At 50.2% G+C, this 27,165-nt stretch overlaps 2 protein-coding genes across 4 annotated transcripts; both read right to left on the bottom strand.

Moving 5' to 3' along the window:
• Positions 1–2,364: 2,364 nt before the first annotated feature.
• On the bottom strand, positions 2,365–19,865 carry PNLDC1 (PARN like ribonuclease domain containing exonuclease 1). The gene is made up of 19 exons (XM_045805451.2): positions 19,765–19,865; positions 19,276–19,333; positions 18,892–18,965; positions 17,648–17,687; positions 16,983–17,106; positions 16,733–16,821; positions 14,991–15,091; positions 13,472–13,548; positions 13,148–13,291; positions 12,580–12,649; positions 11,007–11,092; positions 9,816–9,871; positions 6,803–6,867; positions 6,318–6,371; positions 6,089–6,131; positions 4,600–4,699; positions 4,120–4,295; positions 3,893–3,991; positions 2,365–2,618 (listed from the first exon to the last, which is right to left on the bottom strand). Exons 1-19 carry the CDS (start codon positions 19,838–19,840, stop codon positions 2,555–2,557), a joined length of 1,596 nt encoding a protein of 531 aa, XP_045661407.1. The 5' UTR covers positions 19,841–19,865; the 3' UTR covers positions 2,365–2,554.
• Positions 19,866–21,466: 1,601 nt separating this feature from the next.
• On the bottom strand, positions 21,467–27,138 carry MRPL18 (mitochondrial ribosomal protein L18). Of its 3 annotated transcripts, none has more exons than XM_045805450.2 (4): positions 26,930–27,138; positions 26,462–26,648; positions 22,849–22,931; positions 21,467–21,972 (listed from the first exon to the last, which is right to left on the bottom strand). In XM_045805450.2, exons 1-4 carry the CDS (start codon positions 26,979–26,981, stop codon positions 21,905–21,907), a joined length of 390 nt encoding a protein of 129 aa, XP_045661406.1. In that variant the 5' UTR covers positions 26,982–27,138; the 3' UTR covers positions 21,467–21,904. The 3 variants fall into 3 exon arrangements, with proteins under 3 accessions (XP_045661406.1, XP_045661402.1, XP_045661401.1); XM_045805446.2 differs by having other exon boundaries at positions 22,700–22,931; positions 26,930–27,116; XM_045805445.2 differs by having other exon boundaries at positions 22,700–22,931; positions 26,888–27,115.
• Between the last annotated feature and the right edge of the window lie 27 nt (positions 27,139–27,165).

Genomic DNA, 27,165 nt, shown 5'->3' with positions numbered 1-27,165 from the left:
TCCTTGGGAAGTATTCCAAAGTTGATCACAAATGACATGATTTTTTTTTTTAAGTTGGTTCCATTGTGTGGAGCCCAGTGTGGGGCTTGAACTCACAACCCTGAGATCAAGACCTGAGCTGGGATCAAGAGTTGGACACTTAACTGAGTCACCCCAGGTACCCCAATGACGTGAACTTTTATCTCGCAGAGAAAAGGTACTTCAAAGATCTAAAAAGGGCTAATTTTAAGATGACCATTTTAAGACTGCTATTTCTACTCATGATCTTTCTTATGCTAAAAATCTCATCACTTATAAACAAGATTCAAACACTCTAAGAGCAAGGACTGGAGTCACGTCACTTCTGTAGGATCAGGGGGTCGGAAGGACATCCTAGGCCTGGGACAGGTGGGACGGCTGTGCGTCCTTTTCCTCCACTGCAGAGGCAGAACCACGTCAATTATGCAGAATGAGGAGATACCCCATATTTAATGTGCCTCAGGGAGCAGCACCAAAGAATTCAAAGTGGACTCCAAGTAGCACAGAGGCTCCAGGCACAGGGAACAGCGGCTCACGAGGACACGGAGCACCCCACAGGTTGCGCGGACTAGAGAGCAGAGTGCCCACCTGTGAGGGGACAGACCAGGAGCCCGGCCACACAGCGCAAGTGTTCTATTAGAGGCAGGATAAGCCCGACCCCCGAGGGACCACCAGGACAGCAAAGATCCAGAACCTAGAGGAGACGCCAGCTGAGTGGAGTCACCGGGTGAGTGGAATGAGCCAGGCAGAAGGATGGGGAAGGGTGCTCAACATGGCCTACAGGACAGGAACAAGCAGGAAGGTGAGGGGCTCAGGAATGTGGGTGCAGAGCCATGGAAGGACTCTGAACAGGACAGGTGCAGGGAGGGCAGGCGGCTGGGGGCAGGCTGCGAGCTCGGCCTGCGAGCCAGTCTGTGGTGAAGGGAAACATGGCTGAAAGGGGAGGACGGCCAGAGCCTCCCGGAGGCAGAGGAAGGGGGGAGGGCAGAACATCTGGTTTGCGTTTTGCTTGGGATTTCTCGTTTAACGATGGGGAAAGAACTACATGAAAAGCATGGCGATGAAGACCTAGACAAGAGGAGGAGGAAGCAGGGTGAGGTAGCAAAAGGCCCACAACCAGGACCCCGAGCCCACCGGGCACCACGGGGCTCTCCCCGCACTCGGCACTTCTGAACAGCTGCTCACAATCACAGGCTTTTAGCGGCTCGGCCAGCCCTCACTCCCCGCCAGCAGGCAGCGCCGCCAGCACGCCCCAGTCCGACGGCAGACGCCCCACTGCAGGCGCCCGCAGCAGCGGCTCGGGAGACGGCTGAACAGGTGAGACGGTCACAGGAATCAAGTCTCATCAAGTCCCTATGGGGTGGCGCTCACTCCAGAACTACATAATCCAGCTTCTAGGGTTCGGGCCCTGCTCCGACCCTGGAGAGTCAAAATGGTCACTCGGTACAGTCCACGAAGCGAGTGCTCACGTCTCACATTTTACTGCACGCGGAGCTCGTCTAACGAGCCGGGCCCCAAGAGCCCACGACAGAAGAGGCAGTGTTCCTCAGCGTATACAAAGTTACATCCAACGGCGGGGGGGGGGGACCCTACCAGGATGCCTTTTGGACAAACGGGTACAACTTTCTCACCCCCACCCCACTGAGAGCATGCTTTCACTGGTCTGACCACGAGCTGCCCTGAATCTCGAGGGACAGCAGCCCACCGGTCACTCACATCCCTCAGGACAGGCCTGGGGCTTCTGGAATGGCAGCTCCCACACCCTCCGTTGGGACAGCTGCCACCACTAAGGCCTCTGCTTTATGGAGAAAAAACTCCCCTGCACCCCACCCCTCACCCCAAATTTAAGGGGGCTTTGCTGAATCGGTAAGTGAAGTTCACGGTTGAGTAAACAGCCCAGCCAAGTTCAACTTCCAATAAAGAACAGCTATGATAAAGCTGGGTGAGGCGGGACCCCCAGCGTGGCCCACCGCAGGGAAAGCGAAATAACTGGATTATACCTGGCCTCGCAAGATACACAGCTGTGGCACGGGAATCTTTGTTTCTGAAGTGAGTGTTAAATATTATAAACCATAAAACGTTACCATAAACATCACAAATGCACATGGAGACTTAGCTTCATTTTTTTTCCCTTTACGAAACTCAGGCTGGTAGGGATGTAGGTCTGGAAAACGGCCTCGGGGCCAAGAACTCCTCTCCCAGAAATAACGGAGCCTTTGGTTCATCTGCCATCTAGCTCCCGAGCTAGGTGTCTGTGCATGAGGCCCTCTGGGGGTCCAGCCTCAATTCCCAGAGGTGGAGACTTGTCCCCCATTTAAAGAAAGAAAAGTTCCGGCCACAAAAGCACCACATATAAGGATTTCTTTATCGTTGATAATCGCTACAGAATTTCACATTCAAAACAAAGCTCTTCACAAGGACCACACAGACTGGTCTGCAAGTAAAATATGATTTACGCAAACAAAACCCACGAAAAACCCGAACGGATGGCTGTCCCAGGGGGGTGCAGAGATAGGACAGAGATTGCTGGCTGCACTCAGAGGCCAGGTCTTCCGAGGAGAAGCGCCAGGAGGGCCCAGGTGGTGACCACGCCACAGACCCTGCAAGACAGAGAGGTCAGCAGTCCTGGACGGCGGTGGGCTGTGTGAGAACGGGCAGGTCCAAAGCACAGACACGCAGACCCCCACCCTGCTCACCCAGACGTTCCCGCCTTCCCATCATTCTCCCAGCGTGAACTTCTGCCTTGAGGGCAGAATGGCTCTGAGACACACGCAGATAAGTCATTTTTCTAGTGATTTACATCAGAGGTTGACAGATGGAAAAAAGACTGCCTAGGAGCCAAACATTTTTCTTCATGCGTGCGGTTTTCTATAGATATGGCTCCCAACCAGCAAGCCAAAATCCTCAGAGCAATTCCATCCAGAGCCAAAAACCCTGATTCAGACTCGACCCTGCTCCAGTCGGTCCATGATCCCTCTTCAGGGCCCCATTCTGCCACCACGCAGTCCAAGCCCCACCTGGACAGTCTGCCCGCCTGGCTCCCCAGCCCTCTGTGTCCTCTGCAGGCTGCCTCACACAGAGCCAAACGTCCCACCGCTCCTGAAAATTTCCAGCCACCCACAGCTTCTCCCACAGCCCTCCCCTCCATCGGGCCCACGTTCCTCCCCAGCCTCTCCTCATGGTCTGCTCACGGCCCCTCGATTTACCAGAGGCTCCCCACTCAAGGGCCTCTGCTCCACTGCCAGGACAGTCCGCCCCAGTGCTCTCCCTGGCTCATTCCCTTACCTCCTTGGAGACTTTAATGGGGTCCCCATCTTCTCCATCAACGAGTAACCGCCCCTTCTGACCCCTCACTCCCACCTCCTGACCTGTTCTTGTTTCTAATAAACACTTGTCACCTGATCTATCCTGCAATTCACTAGTTTGCTGTTACCTCCCACTGGAGCAGGAGTTCTAGGACAGCAGGGATTTTGTTTTATTCGTTGATGAAGCCTAGAACCTACGACAGTACCCAACACAGCGGACGTTCAATAAATGCCCGTCCAGCGTTACTGAAGGAGCTTCAGGTCGCCATACTTGTCAATGACCCCTTTACAACACATTAGTGGGGCGCCTGGGGGGTTCCGTCGGTTGAGCTTCCAAATCTTGGTTTTGGCTCGGGCTGTGATCTCAGGGTCGTGAGATGGAGCCCCGCATCATGTGTGCTCTGTGCTCAGTGGGGAATCTGCTTCAGATTCTCTCTCCCTCTCCCCCTGCCCCTCCCTCCACTCGTTTCACTCTCAAATAAATGCATCTTTAAACACCCACACACCAGCTAGTGAACTCTGCTCCACTCAGCCCCGGCTGGGACCGCATCGTGGTTCCGATCACTTACTGTAACAGGCAGTTGATGTTCGGGGAGTGCCTCCAGTACCGGTACAGGGAGACCTGCAGGGTGGGGTGGCCCCTGTACTCCTTCAGGATGCTCCGAGCACTGCCAAGAGACGTTCTTAGGTCAGGCGTTCGAGTATCAGACCTGCTGCTCCAAGCAGGCTCCAAGATGCCGCAAAGAGATGGGGCAGCTGTGGGGCACGGGGACAGGCAGAGAGCCGAGGCACCTACTCCTTAAACTTATTGGTCAAGAGCAGGAACTGGCTCCTCGAGAGTCGCCGCACATCGAACTTGCAGAGATTCTGAAACTCCCAATAGACCTGCTGCTCGCTGACCTCAGGCCACCTCCGGACATGAAGGAGGAGGATGGGAGGTCGGATACTGGGGCAATCTGGACCCGAAAAATTCTAGAAGGCAGGGAGAAGAAGAGAGGAGATTTTCTGCGATTCCTACAGACAACCTACCTGGTTTGAAAATACTGGGAGGGTAGGAGAGGCTCTGGGCTGGAAGGGGACAGAAGGAATGCGCGCACACATGTCGGTTTGGGCAGGAAGACACAGGAAAAGAACAAGCCTCGCGGGGGCGGGGGCACCCTCTTCTCTCTGGTTTTGCTTGTTATCAGACCACCTCTGAGAGATTCCCGAGAAAACCAGGCTGCTTCCCAGCACACGCCTCTGAGGAGGGGAAAGGAGCAAAACAAAGGCTACTCACAATCTTAGGGACCCCGGCTCGGATAAGATTCACCTGGTTCACATAGGGAGCCAGCAAGTCGAGGTACAGAGGGAAGGAGGGCTCAGGCATGGGGCCGGCACTACAGGGACAGAGAAAACCCCAAAGCATTCAGGCACACCAGCGGTCAAGCATGGTCCTCAGCCACAGAGAAGGGTCTGGGGACGGAACAGAGGAGGGCACCACCTCAGAGCACTCTCCCTCTTCCTCCCTCCAAATCGGTGGGCTTCCCCCACCGACCAATCCCACAGATCACTCTCCAGGGCCGCAGCCAGAGCAGAGGTGCCAGTGGTCACCATCTGCCAGTGACACCTGGGTAAAGATTCCTTGACAAACATCAGCCATGGGCTCAGAGAATTAGTGAGAGGCCACGGTCCAAAGGTCCACTTGACAGGACATCAGCCTCGATCCCAAATGGCCATCCCTCGGCCCTCGTTCTAGCGTGCCCTGCCTCCATGCAGACATGACCACACACTGGAGCCCAGGTCCGGGGGGAAGCAAAGGCCTCGGACCAGGCAGGCCTGGGCCGCTATGGAACTTCTCTACACCTAAGACGGTGTTTAGGTCAGGAGGATTAGAACACAAGGATGGAAGGCACCCATGTGCACGGCATGGGGGGCTCGCCTGCTACTAGGGGCCTTCCCCGTCTGGCACACGTGTACCTCCCAGTTAGCACTCAGATGCTGTCAAAGCACAGGGAAGAGGGAGAGGGGACACATTTCTTATTTAAGTTATAAGCATCAAATCAATAGGTCAGAGAGTATTTCTATGCATAACAGCCATTACTAAAATGAAAATACCAAATAGATTAGTCCAAAATTATTAATTTCATTAGTCTGAAAAGTCAGCCTCAAAGACCCTGTTAAAATTTTGACTCGCTCCTCCGCCAGGCCTAATCCTATTTAACCAAGGTCAGTGTCTAGAACACATATTCCGAGTGTGGCACTGAGACCTAGGAGCCTGGTGCTGTAGGCATCAAGGAAGATGTTGCCATGCGGAAATGCATTTAAGATTCCAATTTGGGATTTTAAGAATGTCTCCCCTGTATGCCTTATTCCAGTCACTACCCTTCTCCTCAGCCTGACTGTGTGGACCGTAAGGATGTGCCCTCCCACCTCACTGTGATTTCCATGGTTACGAGAAGCAGGTGGGTAACCGACAAAGCCAGCCTACCACACTGGGAAGCACCGAGGCAGGTGTGAGGCCCTGCACCTGACCTTATTGCCTTGGCCTCCTGGCACTTGAATTTTCCCAGTGCTGACACAGGGGCCCCGGGCCAGCACAGAGGGGGCCGTAGGAAAGGCCATCCCACAGAGGAGCGGCAACTGCTCAGTCAGGGACCGTCTCTGCACCACAACATTCTGCACCCTCCCATCTTTGGGAGAGCCACAGGAACCCGGAGGTCTTAGCTTACAGCCAGGGCTCAGGAAATCAGACCACTGTTTGCGAACAGGAGGGAAGGAACACTCACCCATGTACTCTCCACAGGAGCAAGTGTGCCACTTTCAGAAGAACTGGGGGGAAAAGCTAGAGATGTAATACACGTCCAGGCTCAACCAGATCACCCCATCAAAGTACGCACACTCCTGCTTTATTTCTGTTACATGCAACCCACCTCGGAATAAATGCAGCGCCTCGGGATGATGGGGGCTTACCACAAATAAAGCAGGAGACCCTTTTTGGAGGACAACAACTCTCACCTGATCCACAGAGGAAGGCATCGTACGCAGCCTCGTGGGGGTACTTGGTCTCAACTGAAGCAGCGTTCCAGAAGCAGGAGAGAGAGTGGAGCGGCCGTCAGAACGTGGCCTGGACAGGGAGTCTTTTCCCCCCCGCCAGCTGCACACCCGTGCTGGCCGTGCGCACACCACCGACAACCACCATCCCTCCAGAGATGTGTGTGCCCTTCTCCCCACCCACACCTGTCTTCACCCCGGTCCCCCACAGCGGCAGGAAGCCAAGGGAGAGAGCCTCCCGTCAGGCCAGCCACATGTCCAAGGGGAGCCAGTGAGCCTTCTGGGATGGCTCCTTTGTAAGGGGGGCGGGTACATGGAGCACAGAGAGGAAAACGATGGAGCACCCCACACGGCCCTCCCATGCCCCTGCCCGTGGGGAGGCCAGGCCTCTGCTCTGGCACCTCAGGACTTTGCCGACCGTGGAGCAGCTTCTGCTCGCAGGAACATACCGTATTTCTCACACTTGCTTGCGTGAATGACCTCTGGCCCAGAATTTTTAGTAGGATTCAAGTCGCTAGTAGAGAAGAAAAACAGGATAAGGAATATTCCCTGCAAATAAGCCCTTCTTGGTCTCTCCTCACCCCAGTAATGCAAGTAAAAGGGTCCTCGGGACGGGGGTGCCTTTTTAAAAAAAAGACAAACAGGAAGAGGCAGGTAGGGTCTTGCTAGGCAGGCCCAGGGCAGGTGAGGGGGCACAGCCGGGCGGGAGGCTGCAGCACCTGCCACACGCCGAGCCGGAGCCAAGCTACCGGGACACGCTGGACCCTGGCTCCACCCGCAGAGTGACCCGCGGCCCAGAGGGCAGCTGCAGGGCCGGCCCCGCTGCTGCAGCGCCCAATCATGCAGGGAGCACCGGAGGATAGGGAGGCCGCGGGCAGGAGGGGGGGAAGGCTTCCTGAAGCAGGCGGTACCACAGGAGTCCCGAACCACAGGGACTCGCTCGGCTTTGAGCCCCGGGGAGGTGTCTGGCATTTGGAGCCCAAAGAACGTACAACGGCAGCGAGGGAAAGGGAGCGAGGCCCGACGGGCACTGCCGAGGCGAGCGGTGTGGCCGAAGCCCCCGTGGGAAGGGCAAGGGCCACTAAAAGAGCTCAGGTGATCTGTGGTGGGGAGGCTTCAGAAACACCGGGAAGAACGACCCAAAACCTGGCCCAGTCAGGTTCACGTGTTCAAAAGATCATTGCAGCGGCGGTGAGCAAAGAGCCAGGACAGGCCATGGGACACGCTGGGGCCTCTGTCATCCTGCAATGAGAGCGGCCGGGGCGAAGGCAAGGAAGCTGGGCACGCAGGGGAGGGCAGACCTGACAGACCCCAGAGACGCTCAGGGCGTCCGACACACAGGAGTCCGCGGGCGAGACGGTGTGGCCGGCCCGGCCCCGGCTCTGACACGGCTGGTGACGCTCAAGGAGGAAACCTTCCCTTTGTTTCCGAGAAAACCTCTTAGAGCCTCGGTCTGTGCCGAGGCCTCTGCACCGCCAGTCTCCACCCGTCCAGTGCGTGTGCCCATCCGGTTCCAGGCCAAACGCAGGCCTGGGTCCAAGTCCCTCCCGCGTGCGAGCACCTCATCTCCACGGCCACCTCGAGCTCCCCTCAGGTCACAGGCGGTACGACGGAGGCTCAGAGAGATTCAGGCGTCCTCTCAAGGTTGCTCACAAGCCAGTGGGTGGCAAAGCCGGGCTTCCAACCCAAGCAGTCTCGTTTCAGAGCCTGTGTGTTTCCAGCAAACCCCTCACGTGGGCACACGACTCTCAGCACAGCCCCTGGGGCCATAAGGACTTGGCAAGGTGCCAGGCAGAGGTGGGTTTGAGGACCGAGAGCGATGCCACGTTAAAGGTGCTCATGGCCATGTGGGCCGGAAGGCCTGGTGGCCAGGCAGTGAGTGAGGGCGTGTCCTGGAGATCTAAACGGTCACGGGCAGGCGGAGCTGAGGCTAAGGCAGTGGATTCGGTCACCCAGGGACACAGTGACGAGCAAGAAGGGAGCCAAGGAGGGACCCTGGAGGGACTTAAGGGCTGGGCGGAAGAACAAGAGCCCACAAGGAATGGGCTGAAGAAACAAAACCCACCAGAAATCCAGAAATCCAGGGAAGGGTAGCACCAAAGCACAGGAGGGGAGGCCAAGGGTGCCGGGCGCCGGAGAGCAGTCCCCACACCCGCTCCACGTGCCTCCCATGCGTCGGCCCCTCGGCTGAGATGACAGTCTGCACCGGACAAGCTCACGAGCGAGTTCCGCGAGGGAAGAGAACCCGACCTCCGTGGGCCACGGCCTCACAGAGATCCCTGAAGAGACAGGTCGCCAAGAGAAGGAAGACCGTGTAGAGAGCGCGGAGTCGGGAGGGGGCTCTGCAGTTTCTGAGCCAGGAGAACAAGGCTGATGGCGAGGGAGTGGAGAGGGCCAGGCTGGAGGCCCCGCCAGGGACACTGCCCAGCCATCGGAGGGAGGACCACGGGGCTGAAGGCTGGAAGGAGGGCGGAGGGCAGCCCTTCCTGCCTGGGCCCCGCGCACAGGAGGCGCTCAAGTGTGCTGCTGCTGGACAGACCCTGACAAAGACAAGCCGCAAATGTCTGGAGGGGAGGGCAGGGAGTGAGGCTGCCTGCATTTGGCCTCTTATTGTCTTCCTGGAAATGGGGACCTGGGGGGAGGGGGGGAGGGGGGGGACATTGGAGGAAGGAGAAGAGCAAGCACAAGGACCTAGAGGAGACTACCACACACTGCACTGGGCAGGGCCATGCAGGTGGTCAGAGGACTGTCACCAACAGACCCACAGACCCGTTCTCCTTTCAGAAAGGTGTCACCTTCAGCTGCCACGATGCCTCTTCATGGCTGGGGTTTGCTGGTCCTACCAGCTGGTGGGGAGGGAGCAGAGACGCCCCCAGACCCCGGTGCTCCCAGGCACTGTGTGTCTCCACCAGCACCAGCACGTACCCAGGCCACAGTGGGTTCAGGGCTGTGAGGGGAGGTGGGAGCTGCTTCTCCTACAGAAAGGTCAGGGTTGTCCCTAGCACTGGGGTCATTCATTCACTCAAGTTTTTGGGGCGCGCCATTCGGCCCCACGGCAGGCCCGTGAGAAACACCAGGGTCCGAGAGGAAAACAGCCCACTCTGCTGGAGCTTATCGCGCCCGCAATCAGACACAAATCAAGAGAAACGAAACCCCGCCCACCAGATCCGCCACATAATCCAACAGCTGCAGGTATTCTATGGGTTCCTGCCCCTCTAGACCGGGGTACCACCTCAGCACCGGGAACACCATGGGCTGGGGAAGTCTCGGCTGTCGGGGGCTGTTCCCATGCATCCTGGCCTCTACTCACCAGAAACCAGTACAGCCCCCACTTGTAACAACCCAAAATGCCTCACCATTGCCAGACGTGTCCTGGGGAATAAAATCTACCCCCTCCCCCACTGAGAACCCCTGCTCTACCAGCTCAAAAAAACAAAACAAAACCACTAGAGGCTTCCTTACCTGTTTAGGACTTCATAAACTTCTGAAAGATTTGAAACCCTTGGGAAATTCAGTTCCTAAAATTACGGAAAACAAAGCAGGGAAAATATCTGCCTTGGGTATTACCAAATGGCCATTAAAAGAACCTGGAAAATAATCCCTATAAACCCCCCTTTCTATTCAAACACAAGTGTCCTTATTCCTGGATCAGGATGTCCAGGCACCTAGTAATCTTGGGCTTCCTAGAAGGCACCCAAAAACCAAAGCTGGAAAACTGCAACAACTCCTACCACCTTCCTGCAAAGACACGTGTTTAAGGGGTTCCATAAATGCACGCCTCCAGAGCGCCAGGCCATGGCCAAGGACACACGCAGGACACTAGGCGCTCTGAGAACCAGGGTCACCCTAGAGCTCATCCTGTGTGGCAAGGAGTCCACATGGGTCCTCCCAGCTTCATGCTAGGACTGCGCCACATGGACGCGAGCGGCATCACAGCAGCGTGCAGGAGCTGGAAACCAGGGAGCTACAGTAAGGAACGTGCTCCGGACAAGGACGTACCAAGCAACCCAGCGCCGTTTCTGTGGCTCCCTTACTGAATAACTGACCTCAAGTGACCAGCTTCAGGCTTCAAAACACTGATCTGATTCCCCTTTCTCTGTTCCTCAGTTTAACTTCGAAGAAGCATTTAAGCCAGTTGGGTGCCTCCCTTCTCCATGTGTGGTTCACGCCCTAACTGCACAAGGCACCGGGGAGCTTTTGAAATACCTCTCCCCATCCCTCTAAACCACAGGAAGCTGGTGGAGGGACCCAGTTGTCAGGCTTTGGCCTCCCAGGTGATCGTAACACCCTCAGGGTGGAAAACCCCATGACCTTATGCCTCGGTAAAGGTTTTTCAGAGCCTCCTCCACCCGGATGCTCCTTGAGCTGGTGCGAATACTCCTCACCCAAACCTCAAGTCCTGGCACGAGTGTTCTGCGGAATGCTTATTTAGACCAGACAAGCTCCATATAACTCATTCATAACATGGGAACTTGAATGAGGCAAGGAAAACACTTAGAAGCTAACAGGATAACCCAATGCTAAAACACAAAGGAAGTGAATGCTGGTTGTAAAATATGAGAGAAGGATTCCAGGAATGATGTTTAAAAAGAGACAAAGTGACGTGTGACTGGGACAAAGCAGTCCTTAACCCAAAGCAGTCCCATTCATTACCTTCCAGATATCCTTGGTCACGTTCTTGGTGTCAATGAGAACAGGAAATAGGTTGTGGATATTCAGCTTAAATTGATCATAGCTTTCTGAAAGGAAAGACCAGACAGAAGGGAGTTTATTGGTAAACATGGAGAGGAAGGCTCTCCAACCTAGCTTGTCACCAACATTAACAAAGAAAGCAAACAAAATGGGAATTAAAAACATCCTTTCTACTAAATTATTAAGAACTGACAGATCTCAAACCGACCTGCCATCACCATTCATGGTGGTGAAAGCCAAATGCTTTCCATTAAATCCAGGATATTGTCTATGTGTCAACATTAATGTAGTTTGCAGGGTTCTAGCCAACGGAAAAAAGGAGAAAAAAGTGCTATTGAAAAGGCAGATACTGAATCGTCACTTGTAAGGGACTATTCAGAGAAGATCCAAGAAAAATCAACTAAAAATTATGAGTGAAGTGCCCTGATAAATAAGCCAATCGATAGCTTAAGTCCTTACCAAAGGCCTGCCTAAATACAGTTGAAAGAGGTTTGTTGCGAACCCAACCAACACAAGCCTTGCTCTCCTCATCCCACTCCCCAGACAAGCACTTTCCAGGCCTTTCCTCTGGGTGTTTGCTCCCAGATCGCTCAAAACGCAGCACTGTGCTGGGGGCGATTTCCCCCGTTTGTGGCACCTGGAGGACAGCCTGACTCCTGACTCACCCCTGGGCCTGCACCTCCTCGCTCTCGCAGGACCAAGCCACATTCCCCCCCCCCTTTCCTTTCTTACCTAGCTCTTGTTCTCCCAGCAATTTTGTTTTGTTGTCTTAGTTTTTCTGGTCATGGCTTATTAGCTTTACCCCTACTTCTCCTCCAATTTCCTCAATACGCTCAAACTGAGGTGTGTTGTCAATTCAATTCTTGGGGAAATCTGAGAACAGTCTCACCCTCTTCATCTAGACAGCATACGTTACTTCATTTAATGCCTCGATAGGAGAATGTTGGTACCACCGGAGCTCACACATGTGACAAGGGGTGGAATGAGGACCCAAGCATGGCTCCCGAGTCCATACTTTTAACGGCTACACTACCCTGTTGTACGTGCAACCAGGGCACCATCAGTCATGGAAAAGTATGGCCCAGCCACAAGACAAGGCCACACAGCCACTGATATGGCATTTATTAGATCAAGGACACAAATGCTTTGGGTAAGTGGAAATAAAGCCAAACATAAAATCAACTAGGTAGTGTGAGCTAATTTGTGAGAACCCACAGAGGAAAAGGCAAAGTGTTAGGATTATAGCCGAGATCGAAGGAAGCTTCTCTCCTGCTCACATTTCTGATTTTGCAAGGTATTGTATGAGGACCTGGGACATCTTCCATAATGGGGGCCGGAGCGTCCACTCAGATGTACAGTTTTCTGCCAGAACGGCACCTGGCTTCCACTCCGGGAAAATGGGAACAGGCACAGAGGTCCTAGGACTCTGCAGAAGCCCGCGGACTGCGGGGAGACAGACAGGACGACTCCGGCCCACACCCCCTCACAAGGCGGCAAGTGAAGACAGACAAGGCGATGGCAGGTGTGCCCGTACCTGGGAGCGGCCGGAAGAACTTCTCATGAAGGTGCAGCAGATCCATCATCATGTTGTGGCCCACTAGGGGCTACTTGGAGGGATCAACAGGGGGTAGAGAGGAGGTATAAAAACAGGCATCCAAGGTGAACATGCTCTCACAGAGGGGGTAACCTGAGAACCCACGGCGATCCTACCACATGGCAGTCCACCCCCTTCACCCCACCCTCATGAGAGGTGGCCTGACGGCTCCAAGGCCGGGATGACGAGAAGGGTGCAGGAGGGCTGTGGGGCAGGGTGTCCATGCTGGGGGTTTAAACTGAAGAACTTCCCCCAGCAGTCCCAGGTCAGCTAGTAGTGAAGCGGCCCTGTGCCCAACAGGGGGAAAGGAACTGCAGGGTTTTATGAGGACACTGTCCCAGCTTACCCATCACCATCTGGGGAAAGCGGGCTAGATCTAGAAAGCCAGTTACTGACAGGAAAGAACCACTTATCTCAAGGAATTTTATTTTTGTTGGAGGACCCAGGATACTTCTATAGTCAGATATACAAATGACTACTAGAAGGCAAGAAAAGAGATTTTTCCAACCTTCTGGGCTTTCACCAGCATCTGGAAAAACAATGAAAAACCCCTGGCAGAGAGAAGAATTTTCTCCTTCCAACAGCTCGCTCGATCACAGGAGGTGTTCTCAAGATACCAGCGATGTTGTTTACTCACTTTTTTCACTAATATCTGAGACAAAAGTAGAGACAAGTTCTCTGAATCCTGGGTTCCTGGGAACGAAGCCAAAGAAGCGGTTCCTCTCAAAAGGAGAGGAGAAAAGACAAGAGAAAGCCTTTCACAGAGGCCAGATTGGGTGGAATGAGTGAGAATGGAGCCGCTCGGACCACCTGTTCACAGGTGGGAACTCACCCCCTGGTCTCTCAGGACTGTCCAGATGTCGGGGAGGGCCTGCCTCAGTACCAGCTGGACCTCAAAGGCCTGGAAGCCTGTGGCAAGGAAACACAAGGCTCGCACAGAACCACCCAGACAGCAGTTCACCTTCCCCTCAGGAGAAGGAGGGTTTGAGAGATGCATGGAGACAATGGAGAGGCAGTTCTTAGGCATACCTAAGCCCAGGAGCCCCCATGACAGGGAGAGCATTCACATCCATTCTCGAAGTTTATCCCAGGGCCACTCTGACACGGACAACCCTGATGAGCCTTTGTGTGGGAGTTATAGCTTTTGACATTCACCACGTTAGAACAGCGTACGTTAAACAGTGTAAAGTTCTCTTTTAAAATAATAAACCCATTACGCTGCTGCCTGTAATTTTGTAACGTCATGTATTAGTTACATGAAAAATATTAGTTTTTGGAGTTACTCAAATCTTCTGATGGTCATACATTTCATGATACACTAGCAATAAAAGACACTTGTACATGTGGCCGCGGACCATCAGAATGGTCTCAGTATTGGGAAGCTTGTCAAGTTCACAGTGGCAGGCCTGAGTTTTCCAAAATTTTAGTTTTTGATGGAAAGCTCAAATTTTATCACTCGCAAATTCTGCGAGTTATTTTCCTACAAGTGACAGGTTTATTTTTCTCACTTGAGAAAAGCACTGAAAATACCCAAATCAAAATAACCACAGTCCGTTCTTCCGTGTAAAAATGACATTCCATTAAAAGAAAAGGAGCGGATTCAGCTCCCAGCTCAGAAACGCGCACAAGCACTTTCCTCCCAACAACCACTACACTTCGGTTAGCAACAGCAAGGTTTTACGCATATGTATTTTGACACATCGAAATTATAAGATCAGCAAAATGTTGAGATGTAATAAAATTAAGAATTACTACTTCTTTGCCACGAAGGTAGTTCATAAAAACTAGATTTTGTGTTTCTAACCTGGAAGTGGTGACAAAGAACACGAGGGCGGTCAGCAGGGTCTGCGCCAAGGTGCATTTTTACCCCCTGCTCCCCCCCCCAGTACTATCCATGCAAATGCCCGGTGACAACGGCAAGTGACAGCGGCGTGCGATTTTGACAAGACTTTTGACCTTGTGGACCCCTTGGAAAAGGTTTGAGATCCCGGGGGTCCACAAACCAGGCCTAAGGACCACTAATTGAGGGCATGTTCATTGTGATTCCACAGTGTCATGGGGAAACAAAATCCAGAGATGAACAAAAGTAAACATAACACAGGGCTCTCAGGATTGGATAAAAAAGACGACTCTGAATGGAACTGGACTTCGTCAACCTTAAAACTCAAAACAGGTCAAAAAGCCTCCGGCTTCTGAGTTGAGGTCAGAGCTTTATCTAAGCCCAATGACAACACGCCTGCTGAGCCAACGCCCGGCATCCACCGGAAGGAGAGGTATGTGCCCCCCAACCCCTGCACCCGACAGTGACCGGCCCCAACACCCCCTGGCTGGGGGAGCAGCCTCCTGCCTACCAGCAATACCAGGGAGAGTCATCCAGTCGCCCTCCTCCGCCAAGTCCAGCCACCGTGTCACCTCATCGATCACCACCTTGATCTGGTCTTTGTCCAGAGAACTGAAAACGGGCACATGAAAGTGGGATGCTGGAGAAAACCACAAGAACCTTAAGACAATGTTAACAAGACAAGAGTTTTGGAGGACTCCAGTTTTAACATTGCGATCTCAGCAACAAAACAGATCCCAAAAAGACTGTTTTCTGAGTCTTGTTCTGTAAGAGAGAGCTAAACACTCGGCTGATAGTCTCCCATCCGATCGCAGGAGCGTGTTCCATCCCTTCCTGCTTCACTGGGATGCCTGGGAGCTAGCCAACACTAAGCACTACGGTCAGGCCTATCTGCTTAATTCAGCTTTTGGGATGAGAAAGCACCATCTGGTGAAATAAGGAAAAGACAGGAACTTCAGTAAGCACGTCTTCTATGTTAGAAATACAAGAACACGGTGTTATTTTGAGATGAGGAAAGACTTTTCTCCAACATTTGAAAATAACACGAGGTTAAAAATTCAAATAGATCTTCTTTAACAAAAAGCTACATTTTTATGTGAAAAACCAAGAATAAGGATTTCAGGGAAGGAAAGAAACCAAAAAAACAAAACAAAACAAAGACACCACCTCCAGGGGCACCTTGCTGGCTCAGTCAGTGGAATACACGACTCTTGATCCTGGGATTGTGAGTTCAAGCCCCACATTGGTCGTAGAGCCTACTTAAAAAAAAAAAAAAAAACCCTCCAATATTACATAGTCATCTGGACCCAATATTCAGTCATAACATTCGAGTTAAATATCGGTCTAATTTAACTTCCCCACCCCAGATAAAGGCAAAGAATCTAAAGCTCAAAGAGCTGAAAAGACTAGTTCAGCTCCAGACTCTGCCAGCACGGCCTGCCTGGGGCCCAGGAGGGCCTACAATGCTGTCACTCCATCACTCCTGGCCCCAGCTCTATAGCCGTACTGGTTTCGAGTAGGACAACTGGCACTGGGGGGTAAAGAAAAAAGGCAGAGGGACGCCCGGTTGGCTCAGTCAGTTAAGTATCTGCTTTCGGGTCAGGTCATGATCCCAGGATCCTTGGATCGAGCCCCAGATCAGGCTCCCCAGAGCCTGCTTCTTCCTCTCCCTCTGCTGCTCCCCCTGCTTGTGCTCTCTGTCAAATAAATGAATAAAAATCTTTAAAAATAAAGAATTAAAAAAAAAAAAGAAAAAGAAGAAAAAGGAAAAGTAAAAAAGGCAGAGACCCATCTTCAGGAGCACACAGATTCAACAACACGGGGGAATATGTCCAGGCCAAGGAATGTGACCAGCATGATCAAGGTTACCTGTGATTTACCCCGAGACATCCCCGAGATTGCACCGAAGGCCAGCGTAACATCTCACAGGGAGTCCAACAGAGCCTGTTCCCATCCCCCCCCCGCAGTTCTGGAATGAATCTCCTCCTTTTTCATTTGAGAACTGAGTTAAGAGTCAGTGCCTTTTCTTTATTCCCTTCACTTTTCAACGCAAAAATCATACTCGATGCAGTAGGACGGCTCTCACCGCAGGTGAGGGAAGAGAGCCACCAGCACTTTGGGCTGTTGTGTTTGGTCGATCGCATGCTGCCAGAGCCACCCCCGCTAAAGGTGAGCGCGTGAGGTCACCGTACCTGTACCCGGGAGCCAGCGAGCCACAGAGAATCACAAAGCCCCCGGAGAAACAGGCTTTACCTGCGAACTCTCCAGTTGCCAGTCAGGATGTTGTGTTTAATTTTCTTCTCCTGCTCTTCATTCATATATGGGATCCCATTTTTGAGAAACTAGACGGGGAACAAGGAGACTAGTAGAGGCATCCCCTGGGCAGGGGAGCAGAGGGATAGAAACCTTTCTTGTCCAGTTCACGTGGACAGGAAATGGGACTCAGCCTGGGTGGACCAGAGAACCTTTAAAACCTTCCCAATTCCCTCCTCTGCTGCCATACCTTGTTGTAGTCGAAGCCATACTGATTCAAAAACTGAACACTAGAAGCCTGGAAAGTGAATTCTGAATCCAAGATCCCAAATGTCGTCGGGAAGAGAAAGAAGTTACACGAATGGGCTACATACCTATAAAAAAAATAAACGTAAGAAGGAAAAGCCAAAACGGTTTTTAAAATTCTAGGTCACAGAGCAGACGTCAGAGCAGGCTCCTCCTTTCATTTGAGGAGTATTTGAATGTTGGCTATTTCTAGTTCTAACTGGTCCTGGGGCCCGAAGGAAAAAGGCAGAGAGCCTTCCCTCCGGGAAGAGTCTAGCCCCTGTCCTGAGCCCACCGTTCAGCACCACGCATTCTGACTGCTGGTGCCTGGGAGCCACATCACCTCATTACGACACTGTGTTAACTGCGGCCCTCAGGGCGCGGACACAGAAACCGGGAGGGGAGCACCTAAGTGCTGGGATAGGCCCCCAGAAAAGATGCTGCTCCAGGAGAGACCTGGACGAGCCAGAAGCTGCAGGCGGCAGCAGGGTGAAGGGCACAGAAGTAGAGGAGAGGATGGAACGTCCAGGGCCAAAGCTGTTCGGACCCTGAGGCAGAAGTGGGAGGGGAGCAGGTGGAGAAGATCAGTGGGCAAGAGCCAGGTGTTTTGCAAAAGGTCTTCATACGTACTTGTTTGACTCCCCTTCAATACTAGAGAACACAGACAATCCTAGAAGAAAGAGGAGGAAATGAATACCAAAGAAAACCTACCAAAAGAGAGCTTTGGAAAGGAAACGTTTTGAGCAATACTTTGCACCTAAAGATACTGCATACCCTTTGGAATAATCATCTCTTAAAGAAAACAGGGGGCGCCTGAGTGGCTCAGTCAGTTAAGCGTCTGCCTTCTGCTCAGGTCATGGTCCCAGGGTCCTGGGATTGAGCCCCACATGGGTTCCCTGCTCAGCGGGGAGTCTGCTTCTCCCTCTGCTTCTGCCCCTCCCCCCACTCATGCTCTAATAAATTAAATCTTGAAAGAAAGAAAACACAGTCTTGGAACAGGAGAACTATCAAATTGTAATTCACACTGAGATTATTAAAATAGAATGGTGAACGGTTCTTCAAACACAGAATATTGACATTTTTTCTAGTTTTAAAACTAACCAGAGGAAATGCTAAAAACCATGAAGATTTATACATTTAATGGCTTTAAAATGTCCATATTGTTAAAGAGACCCCACACAAAGTGAAGAAGCCTTCAAAGTAGGGCAGGACAACAGAAACATATCTATGTTTCACAGAGTTTTCACAGAGGTCTTACATTTAGGGAAAAAACCACAACAGAATAGCAAAGGACAAGGACAGAGAGCAACAGACACACACAGATGGTCATCATTCACGGAAAAAGCAGGGCTCAGCAAACTCTGCCGAAGTATACCAAATACACATGTACGTACCAGGACAATGACTGCAACTTGTTTTATTACACACAAAAGGTAACCCAAATGTGCATCATCAGGAGACTGAGAAAATCGATATATTCAATTTGAAATACTACGTGACTATTAAAAATGGAGATCTGTTTATGCTGATAAAGATCTCTAAGCGCCATTAGTGAAAAAGGCTGCAGAGCAAGATGCTTATAACATGATCTTGTCTGTAAAAGTTTTCTGTAAACAAAAATCATACGCATTTTCCTTCGAAAGATAGTAGAGACTCCTTCCTATTGATGAACTGAGGCAGGTGAACGGCGCTCCTAAACTACGTTTCCACAGTGTTGGGCCCAAGGGCACGATACAGGCAAAAACCAAACAAGCATCCAAAACCACAGCCAGTCTCTCCGAAAGGGGTCAAGGCTGTTGTAGCAGCAGGATACACAAAGACAACACAAGTATCTCCTTCAGGAACTTGTAACACACGGCCGAGAGGACACTCACCAATCTGACAGATGGTGAACTGCTGAACACTACGGCGGGTCTTTAGATACCACTCCGAGGGCAAGTCAAAAAGACTGTGAAAAAAACAGGCATCTTGTTCCACAGGCAAGGGGAGGGCACAAGGCTCCACAGCCTCGGCGCGGGATGGGCCCCTCTCAACCAGAGGCAAGCCTTTTACCTTGCTACCACTAGGGAAGACTACCAGCATTGAGAGGACAAAGCCCACGTCCCCAGATCCCCCCCCCAACGCAAAGTGCTGTCCTGCCCCCTCAATGCCAACACGGGGCCTGCTGAGAAAGAATGGGGACATGGCCAGAACGCTAGGCACAAGGGCCCGGGTGAGCCACCTCCCCTGGCTCAGCTGTAAGCCAGCTTTGGCTTTACCTGATCTGCTGGCGGCGGGACAGGTTAGAGCGAAGGCCCGTGAACTCTATGTCCAAACCTGCGGGGCAAAAAAATACAAGAGTCCCCAGATGCAGACCACTGTCACACTCTTCTTGCTGTCAACGCTGCAGGTGGCAGACGTATTCGGCTCACCGTCAGCGCCCATCGGCGCTCAAAAGGCCAGGTGGGATCAAGAAGACGAAAAGGAGAAAGCCAAAGCAAGACAAGCCAGGCCAGTCATCCCACGGCTCGGCTCCACCTGGGCCACAGCGGGGCCGAGGCCTTAAGTGCTGCTTCACGTCCCACCGCTCTGCCGGGAGAAGGACTCTCCCGCCTTCCGGAGGGGCCCTCTCGGTGCCTCCCGAGGCCTGGCGCCCGTCCAGGCTGGGCCTCACCTTTCCACCCCGTCCAGTCCTCCCTCCCCCTCTCTCCGCAGGCTCGCGCCCGCCAGAGTCATGCAGCCACACAGCCCGGACCCCCCCGCCTTACCCACGAAGTCGGCGCCCAGGACCAGCTCCTGCAGCAGAGGGAGGCTCTGCTCGAACTCGTCGGCGCCCACGTCCATGGCCACGCAGTTCGACCGAGGGCGCCCGCCGTGGCCACGTGCTGCCACCCGCTTCCGCCGCGCCGCCCGCCTTAAGGGCTCGCAAGGCGATTGGCCGCGTGCCGCCACGTGCCCGCCCACAGGCGTCCGCTTGCACACCTCGCCCGCCCCCCCCCCCCCCCCGCGGGCTGCCGAAGACCCCGCCTTCGCCGCCAGAGCCCGGGTACCCTGGCCGCACGATCTCTCTACAGTCCCTGGAAGGTGTCACTCACGTAGAGCTAGGGTATTTAGAGGCGTGGGAGGAGAAAACTGCCGAGGGAAGGGTACGTGCAGCCGGGCCAGCAGCACCCGAAGGAACTGCGGGAAGTAGGTCATCACAGCAGCTGCGGCGGGGGAGGGGCCACATCTCATGAGCGTTGAGATCAGCACTTCACCCCTAGGGAGCTGGCCCCGGCCCCTCCCCCACACCCCATCTTTTTCTCCACTTTAGGGGTCTGTAATATCTTCTGTAATACCATCTCTCAAATTTGCCACAAAGACCCTCAGGAAATGCCTATCAGACTGAGGGAATCTTTGGTGCAGAGATTAGAACCATCCTATTCCTTGCAGAGAAAACCCCTACCTACAGCGTCACTTCCAGGTGAACCCTACTTTTGTCACTGCCAATTTCCAAAACCACTAATTCAGTCTTTGATGTTTACATCCTCCCTTGAACACCAGACTTGTTTGAAAAGCCTACTATAACCAGTCTTCAAAGTGAGATGCTCTAATCTTTAAGATGAGGGAAGAAAATATCAGACCTATCATAAACACTTTCCAATGTCTCTACTGGGGTATTTATTGATCTCAAGGGGACCACTAAGTCACTGCATCCTGAAGGCCTCTCAGAACAAATCATACTTTTAAAAAATATTGGTGCAGGGGCGCCTGGGTGGCACAGCGGTTAAGCGTCTGCCTTCGGCTCAGGGCGTGATCCCGGCGTTATGGGATCAAGCCCCACATCGGGCTCCTCTGCTGTGAGCCTGCTTCTTCCTCTCCCACTCCCCCTGCTTGTGTTCCCTCTCTCGCTGGCTATCTCTGTCTCTGTCAAATAAATAAAATCTTAAAAAAAAAAAAAATTGGTGCATACCCACCTTTTTAAAATATTAAGCACTCAGATTAGAAATAGTAATGTTTCACTTCTGTATAAAAATATAATTCGGATACACATTTAAAAATTGGGAAATGCTCTAGAAGCCACCTTAACTGCTGACAGGTTCTTTCTCATCGCACCGGTCTTAAATAGCCGGAAATAGTCATTTGATTTAATCAAAACCTGTAAAAGCTGCGGTGATTCCCACCTAGCCCAGATTAAGGTGATGGCACTTCAAGCTTTTAGATTAAGGTGATGGCACTTCAAGCTTTATCTCCTATCCAACAAATTCTCACTTCAAGGCAAAGTGAGCATACACCGACCCTGCTCCTTTCCACCTCCACTTTCAGTTCTGCACCGCGTTCCTTTCTTCTTTCACATCTGGTTCTGCACATCAGGGTTCAGGAGCCCCAGCTGAGGTCACGATTTGCACCTTTTATCTTCACAGCACTAAGACTGTTTATAGTAAATTAACTGATACGGACATTTCCTATTTTAAAAAAAGATCCACACTGTGAGCAGCAACAGCTATCATTTATTGAGATCAACCACTATGAGCTGGACATGGTAACAGTTTGCACAAACCTCTTCTTGCCACAGAGGGCTCAAAGGCAAAGATTTCATGTAACCAGAAACTGCTCATAATCTGCGTTTATTCTTATAAACAACATTTAATTTGCCCTTGGGAAGTTAATTGTAATTGGCAACAGCTTTTCTCAGATACTTCTCTCCTGTCCAACAGGGGGGGAAGAATTTAGCCCTTGATGAAACCACTGCGCCCCCCCAACACACACACACGGGGAGGAGGGAATGACCTTAACTAGTAATAACATTCCACTGTTACATGACTATACAAAACTTCCAAGCTGGCTGTTCTTCCAAATGCTCTCTTCTGAAGGACGGGACAGTTCACAGCTTTATATTCCCACATTCAGATTAATGCTCCTCTTTATTCATAGATTCTCCGAGGTTCCTGCAGCACCACACCACCTTCTGTCATGGCACTCTGTAGCCGTTTCATCTGATTTTGAAGATCCGGAAAAAGGAAAAGGTTAAGTCAGCACAACGAAGAAGCTGACAATAAACAGTTCGCTTCCCAAGAGAACTAAAACAGCTGACTTGCTCTTTGCTAACTTCCAAGCCTACGCTGATTTTCCAGAAAGTGATCTTAATAATGACATAGGTAAGAGACTGAAGGGATGCCAAAGATTAGTAGCATTTCATCATACAGACAAGATACCGTTTCATCATACAGAGAGATGTTAACACGTGAACGGGGAAGCAGAGTGGTAGACATTGCAGCTGTAGAGTCAGTCACCCTGGACTCAGTCTGCATAAGCCAGCCTCAGGTGACTTGGGCATACTACTCCTGACCCTCTGGGCTGCTGAGGACGGAATGAGGTCACGCATATCAGGATACCCACCTCAGCATCTGCCACATGGAAAGAACGTGATAAATGCAACTATTGTTACTACATAAGCACCTGCTGTCAAGAAGTAATACTTTTTTTTTTTTTTTAAGATTTTATTTATTCATATGAGAGACAGACAGCCAGCGAGAGAGCGAACACAAGCAGGGGGAGTGGGAGAGGGAGAAGCAGGCTGCCAGCGGAGGAGCCCAATGCGGGGCTCGATCCCAGGACTCCGGGATCACGCCCTGAGCCGAAGGCAGACGCTTAACGACTGAGCCACCCAGGTGCCCCAAGAAGTAATACCTTTTAAAAATAAGTACATGAAAATCAAAATACCGAGTCTGAGGCTGCCTCCCAAGGAGTGGGTTGGTAGACCATGAAGTTGATTCCTGCCTCTAAGCATCGCTCTGCCAGCACTCGTCCTATACTCTCACAGGCCACCACATTTTTGGTGCTGTAAAGGTGCTTTTTAATAGCCCATTCCCGAGTGGAGGCTGAAACCACAACCTGGCCGTTGCGATGCTCAACCAGCGCTTCTACATGATGCTGAGTCCTTATAACTCGCAACCTACATGAGATGAGAAGAGAATAAAATCATAAAAGAATCCTAAAGATAAATGGACTCAGGTGAATAAATGCCTACATATTTCTCAAGAATGCAATGTCTGTTTCATTTACTTCATCACAGTTAACCTGGATAGAACTTGGGAATATGGATATGACTTGGGAAAGCTGTTTTTCCCGTCTTCATGAGGATATCCTCAATAACAATAAACCAAACATTTCCACTTAACCTCAAATATCCAAGAGAATTTTGGTATTTCTGAGATGTAATAATTATTACACAGCATCACTTCAAAAAAGGATTTGAGGAGGCACAGCTAAGCTGTGACCCTCCAATGACTAAGGATATACTTACTCTGTTTCTACTTTCCAGCTAACACCAAAATAAATGCACGAATGGTCAGATTGAAATTAAAAACTGAAATCATAATACTAGCCAGATTTTTTTTACAACCTCAAAGTAAGTCTATTTAGTTTATTTAAATTCAATTAATTAACATATAACATATTATTAGTTTCAGATAGAGGTCAGTGATTCATCAGTCTTACATAATATCCAGGGCTCATTACATCACATGCCCTTCTTAATGTCCATCACCCAGTTCTCCCATTCCCCCACCTCCTTTCCCTCCAGCAACCCTCGGTTTGTTTCCTATGATTAAGAGTCTAAAGTAAGCCTATTTTAATAAGACATCAAACATGTCATCCAGCTTTTATAAAGAAAAAATTGATAAAAGTTTTCTATAGTTCAAAAAAACAGTAAACTGAAGTCAAAAGGCAGCAAGAAACAAAAAATACTTTAAACACACATTATTCATAGGGCTAATTTCCATACGTAAAGAAGCCTCCTATAATCAGTTCAAAAAAAAAAAAGACCAATACCTTAATAGGCAAAGGATTTGAACAGACTGTTCGCAGAAACAAAATATTAAAGACTCTCAGGCCTATGAAAACATGCCCCTCACTGATGAGCTGCATGGACAAGGCAATTCATTGCTACACTGTTTGGAATCATTAAGGTAATCACCAATACGGAGCTAGCTAACTAAACCACCCACACGGTGGTATTCTGTAGTTACCAGAAAGAATGAAGTAGCACTTAGAACAGTGCTTTTGCTGACATTCACTGAGCACCTACTGTGCCGGGCACTGTTTTGTTTACAGGCAGAACTCATGTTTCAAAATGATCTCTCATTCTTTATTTTTTCTTTCTCTCTTTTCTTAAGGCCACAGAAACTGACACGAAAAGGTTTAGTAACTTCAGCAAGATTACAACTAATGGTAAGTAATGGAGCTGGGACTTCAGTCCAGGGGTCTGGCTCCAGAGCCAACGTTCCTAAACAACACAAAGGATTTCCAAGGCATATTCTGAAGGAGGTAAGGAGGATTCAGGGTATGTGGTATGCTAATATTTGTAATTTTTTAAAAATATTTTATTTATTTATTTGACAGAGACACGGGGAGAGAAAGCACAAGTAGGGGGAGTGGTTGGCAGAGGGAGAAGCAGGCTCCCAGCTGAGCAGGGAGCCCAACATAAGCCAAAGGCAGATGCTTATACTTAACAGACTGAGCCACCCAGGTACCCTAATATTTGTAATTTAAAAGCTACAAGTTTATACTTACATGCACAAATTATCTCCAAAAGGATACACAGAAAACCTGTTTGCTCTTTGGATTTTACAGCATACATTTATATTACGCATTTAAAAATTAAGCTCACATTAAAGAAAACACCAAAATTAGAAATCACACTAGGATTCTTAGTGTGAAACAGCAGAAAAAGCACTAGACTGAGAAATGTGGGTTCCACCCTTGGTTTTGCTGGCAGCCCTAGTAAAAATCACAATTTCTTAATCAAAGGTCAACAACCCTTTTCCATAAAGGCTCAGATAGTAAATGTTTTAGGCTTTGTAAGCCATAGGGTCTCCTGCAACTGCTCGACTCAGCCATAGTAATACTACAACAGCCAGGTGAGAATGAGTGGTAGTGGGTTACAATAAAACTTTCTTTATGGATAATGAAATTTGAATTTTATATAATCCTCACATCACAAAATATTTTTCTTTGGAATTCTTTTTCATGTTTTAAAGAAAGGAATTTTTAGCTTGCAAGCCAACTCTTGCTCATGGTCCTTGTCTTAAACCACTTGTTCAACAAAGGCATAGGACTCATCCTTTTTAAGGTCACTTCCCATTATAATGCGCCAAAATTCTATACTGATAATACTATGAATATAGCAGATAGGGGAAAAAAAGTGGGAAAATAGTTCTCTAATTATTTACATGATCCAAATATTAAGTAAATAGGTTGAATGTGTCAAAAGAATTTTAGATCAATTGAAGTGATCTGCCTACTGCCTTTGACTCCTTCCTATGTACACTAAGTAAAAATACATCATAGCAAACTGTAAAATTTTATTATCCCTATTCCATCTTCCACAACAAAAGTTAAAATTTTTGCTAACAAGGATGTCATGTACTTTATCTTTGCATCTCCTCCATCTAGCATGATGCCTAAGAAGTGTCATAGGCCTAATGTTTGTTGAATGAACGTATCACACAATTACGACTCCTATGTAACTTCCAATTACAATTTTATACAGTCCTTAAGAAATATTCCATTTTCAACAAATGCTTAACAAGTAAATAGCCAGCAAATAAACACCAACATAAAGCAGCACAGCACAATAATTGTAATTACTGTAACAATTTATACTGTCTTGGCTCTTAGTAGGTCAGACAAAACATGTTTGTATCTTAGCTCTGGAGCTTATTACCCTAAGCCTTGATTCTCTTGCTCCCATAAAATGGAGGAAATTACTGTACCTGCTTCATAAAGTAATTTTAAGGGCTAAATGACAAAATGCACATAAAGCAACTAAGAGTTCCTGGCAAATACAACATGTTCAATAAATAACCATCTTTATAACAAAGAACAGACTCCTAACTTGTCTTCCTGCTTCTGTCCTTCCCCCCTTACAAATTTTTCCCCAAAGCAACTAGAATGATCTTCAATTCAAGCTCAAACTTTATTAAATTCTCTGTTTCCCACTATTGTGAAAAACTGTAAAGTGCTTACTTCAATTTACAAAGTTAATGATGTTTCCTACCTACCTCTCCATTTTCATCTTACACTATTCACTCCTTTGCACACTGAGCTCCAGGTACACTAGCCTTGTAGTTCTTCAAAAACACACAAGCCCATTCCCACCCTAGCCATTTCCTCTGCTGGGAATGCTCTTCTTGACAGATTGTCTTATCTTTCAGAAGAGGTGTTAGCAGGCACCTAGTCTCTCCATCCTAATATCATCCTCTTTAAATTTTCTCCCTGACACCTATTTATTGTCTGTCTCCCCAGGGTCACCCCTCCCTACAACCTCCCACCCCCCGTCCACTAACCCCTCCTCCACTACCAAACAGCAGCTTCCTGAGAAAATCTCCAGAAATATCTGGCCCGTTGACTGAATTGATGAAAACAATTTGTAGGGCACCGCGCACTGCTCTGTAGGGTCAGTTAACTAGCCGACTTAACTACCTGTGCCAGAACTCACGGGAGGGCCACGCTGTCCCCCAACCCCGCTCTTTCCTGGCCACACCTAAGAGCTCCAGATTGCGGGGGTTCCGATTGGTGAACTCTGGGGCAACAGCTGCATTTTCCAGAGGGTCCACTTCAGGCTTCGCGGCTGGCTTGGAACTGGTTGAGAGCGCTGCGACCCCACACCCTAAGAATGGGAACCACCACATGTATCTTAAAAAATGACAAACGCGGACAAAACAGGACTATGACCCAACCTCTATCCCCATCCACCCACCGAAAAGGAGAGCACAGGTAAATCTGGTCACAGGGTACAACCATCACAGACCCTGGTTCTTAATTTCCTACTGTCATCACAATGCTGTTGGCCAGTTTACTGTTCGGTGGGGTTGAATATAAAAACACTTCTTGCATATGCACACTTACTGTGCGGGCCCTGGGGAGTCGTCTGAGAGAAGAGGGAATTACCAGGGTTCCTGCAAACCCACAGCCACTGCCAGAGCCGCGACCGGAGGGCCATCGCTGAGGGATCGTGGACAAAGCTTCGGAAAAGCCTCGCGTTCTCTCCTCATCGGTGTCCCAGCCGCTCGCCGGCCGCAGCCATAACTCATGGAAAAGCTTTCGGATTCCGGAGGTCACCTATGCCTCGACCCGGAACTAACAAGCCCCGCTGCCGAGCGGCTGATGGGACGATCTGTTACTTC

This window comes from Ursus americanus, chromosome 11 (assembly GCF_024610735.1).
Source record: "Ursus americanus isolate L20-20 chromosome 11, mUrsAme1.1.p, whole genome shotgun sequence".
Taxonomy (NCBI): Eukaryota; Metazoa; Chordata; class Mammalia; order Carnivora; family Ursidae; genus Ursus; species Ursus americanus.
This window is presented reverse-complemented; position numbering and strand designations above follow the sequence as displayed.

Excerpts from the sequence above, each read along its gene's own strand:
- PNLDC1 (XM_045805451.2), bottom strand. The coding sequence starts at position 19,840 with ATGGACGTGGGCGCCGACGAGTTCGAGCAGAGCCTCCCTCTGCTGCAG. Across the intron at positions 12,650-13,147 it reads TGCTGGTGAAAGCCCAGAAG|CCCCTAGTGGGCCACAACAT; the intron begins GTTGGAAAAATC and ends CCCTCCAAGTAG. Across the intron at positions 6,132-6,317 it reads TGCCTTCCTCTGTGGATCAG|TTCTTCTGAAAGTGGCACAC; the intron begins GTGAGAGTTGTT and ends TTTTCCCCCCAG.
- MRPL18 (XM_045805445.2), bottom strand. The coding sequence starts at position 26,981 with ATGGCCCTCCGGTCGCGGCTCTGGCAGTGGCTGTGGGTTTGCAGGAAC. Across the intron at positions 26,649-26,887 it reads GACTCCCCAGGGCCCGCACA|GGTGTGGGGTCGCAGCGCTC; the intron begins GTAAGTGTGCAT and ends TCCCATTCTTAG. Across the intron at positions 21,973-22,699 it reads GGGAGGCAGCCTCAGACTCG|ATGAAACGGCTACAGAGTGC; the intron begins GTATTTTGATTT and ends CTTCAAAATCAG.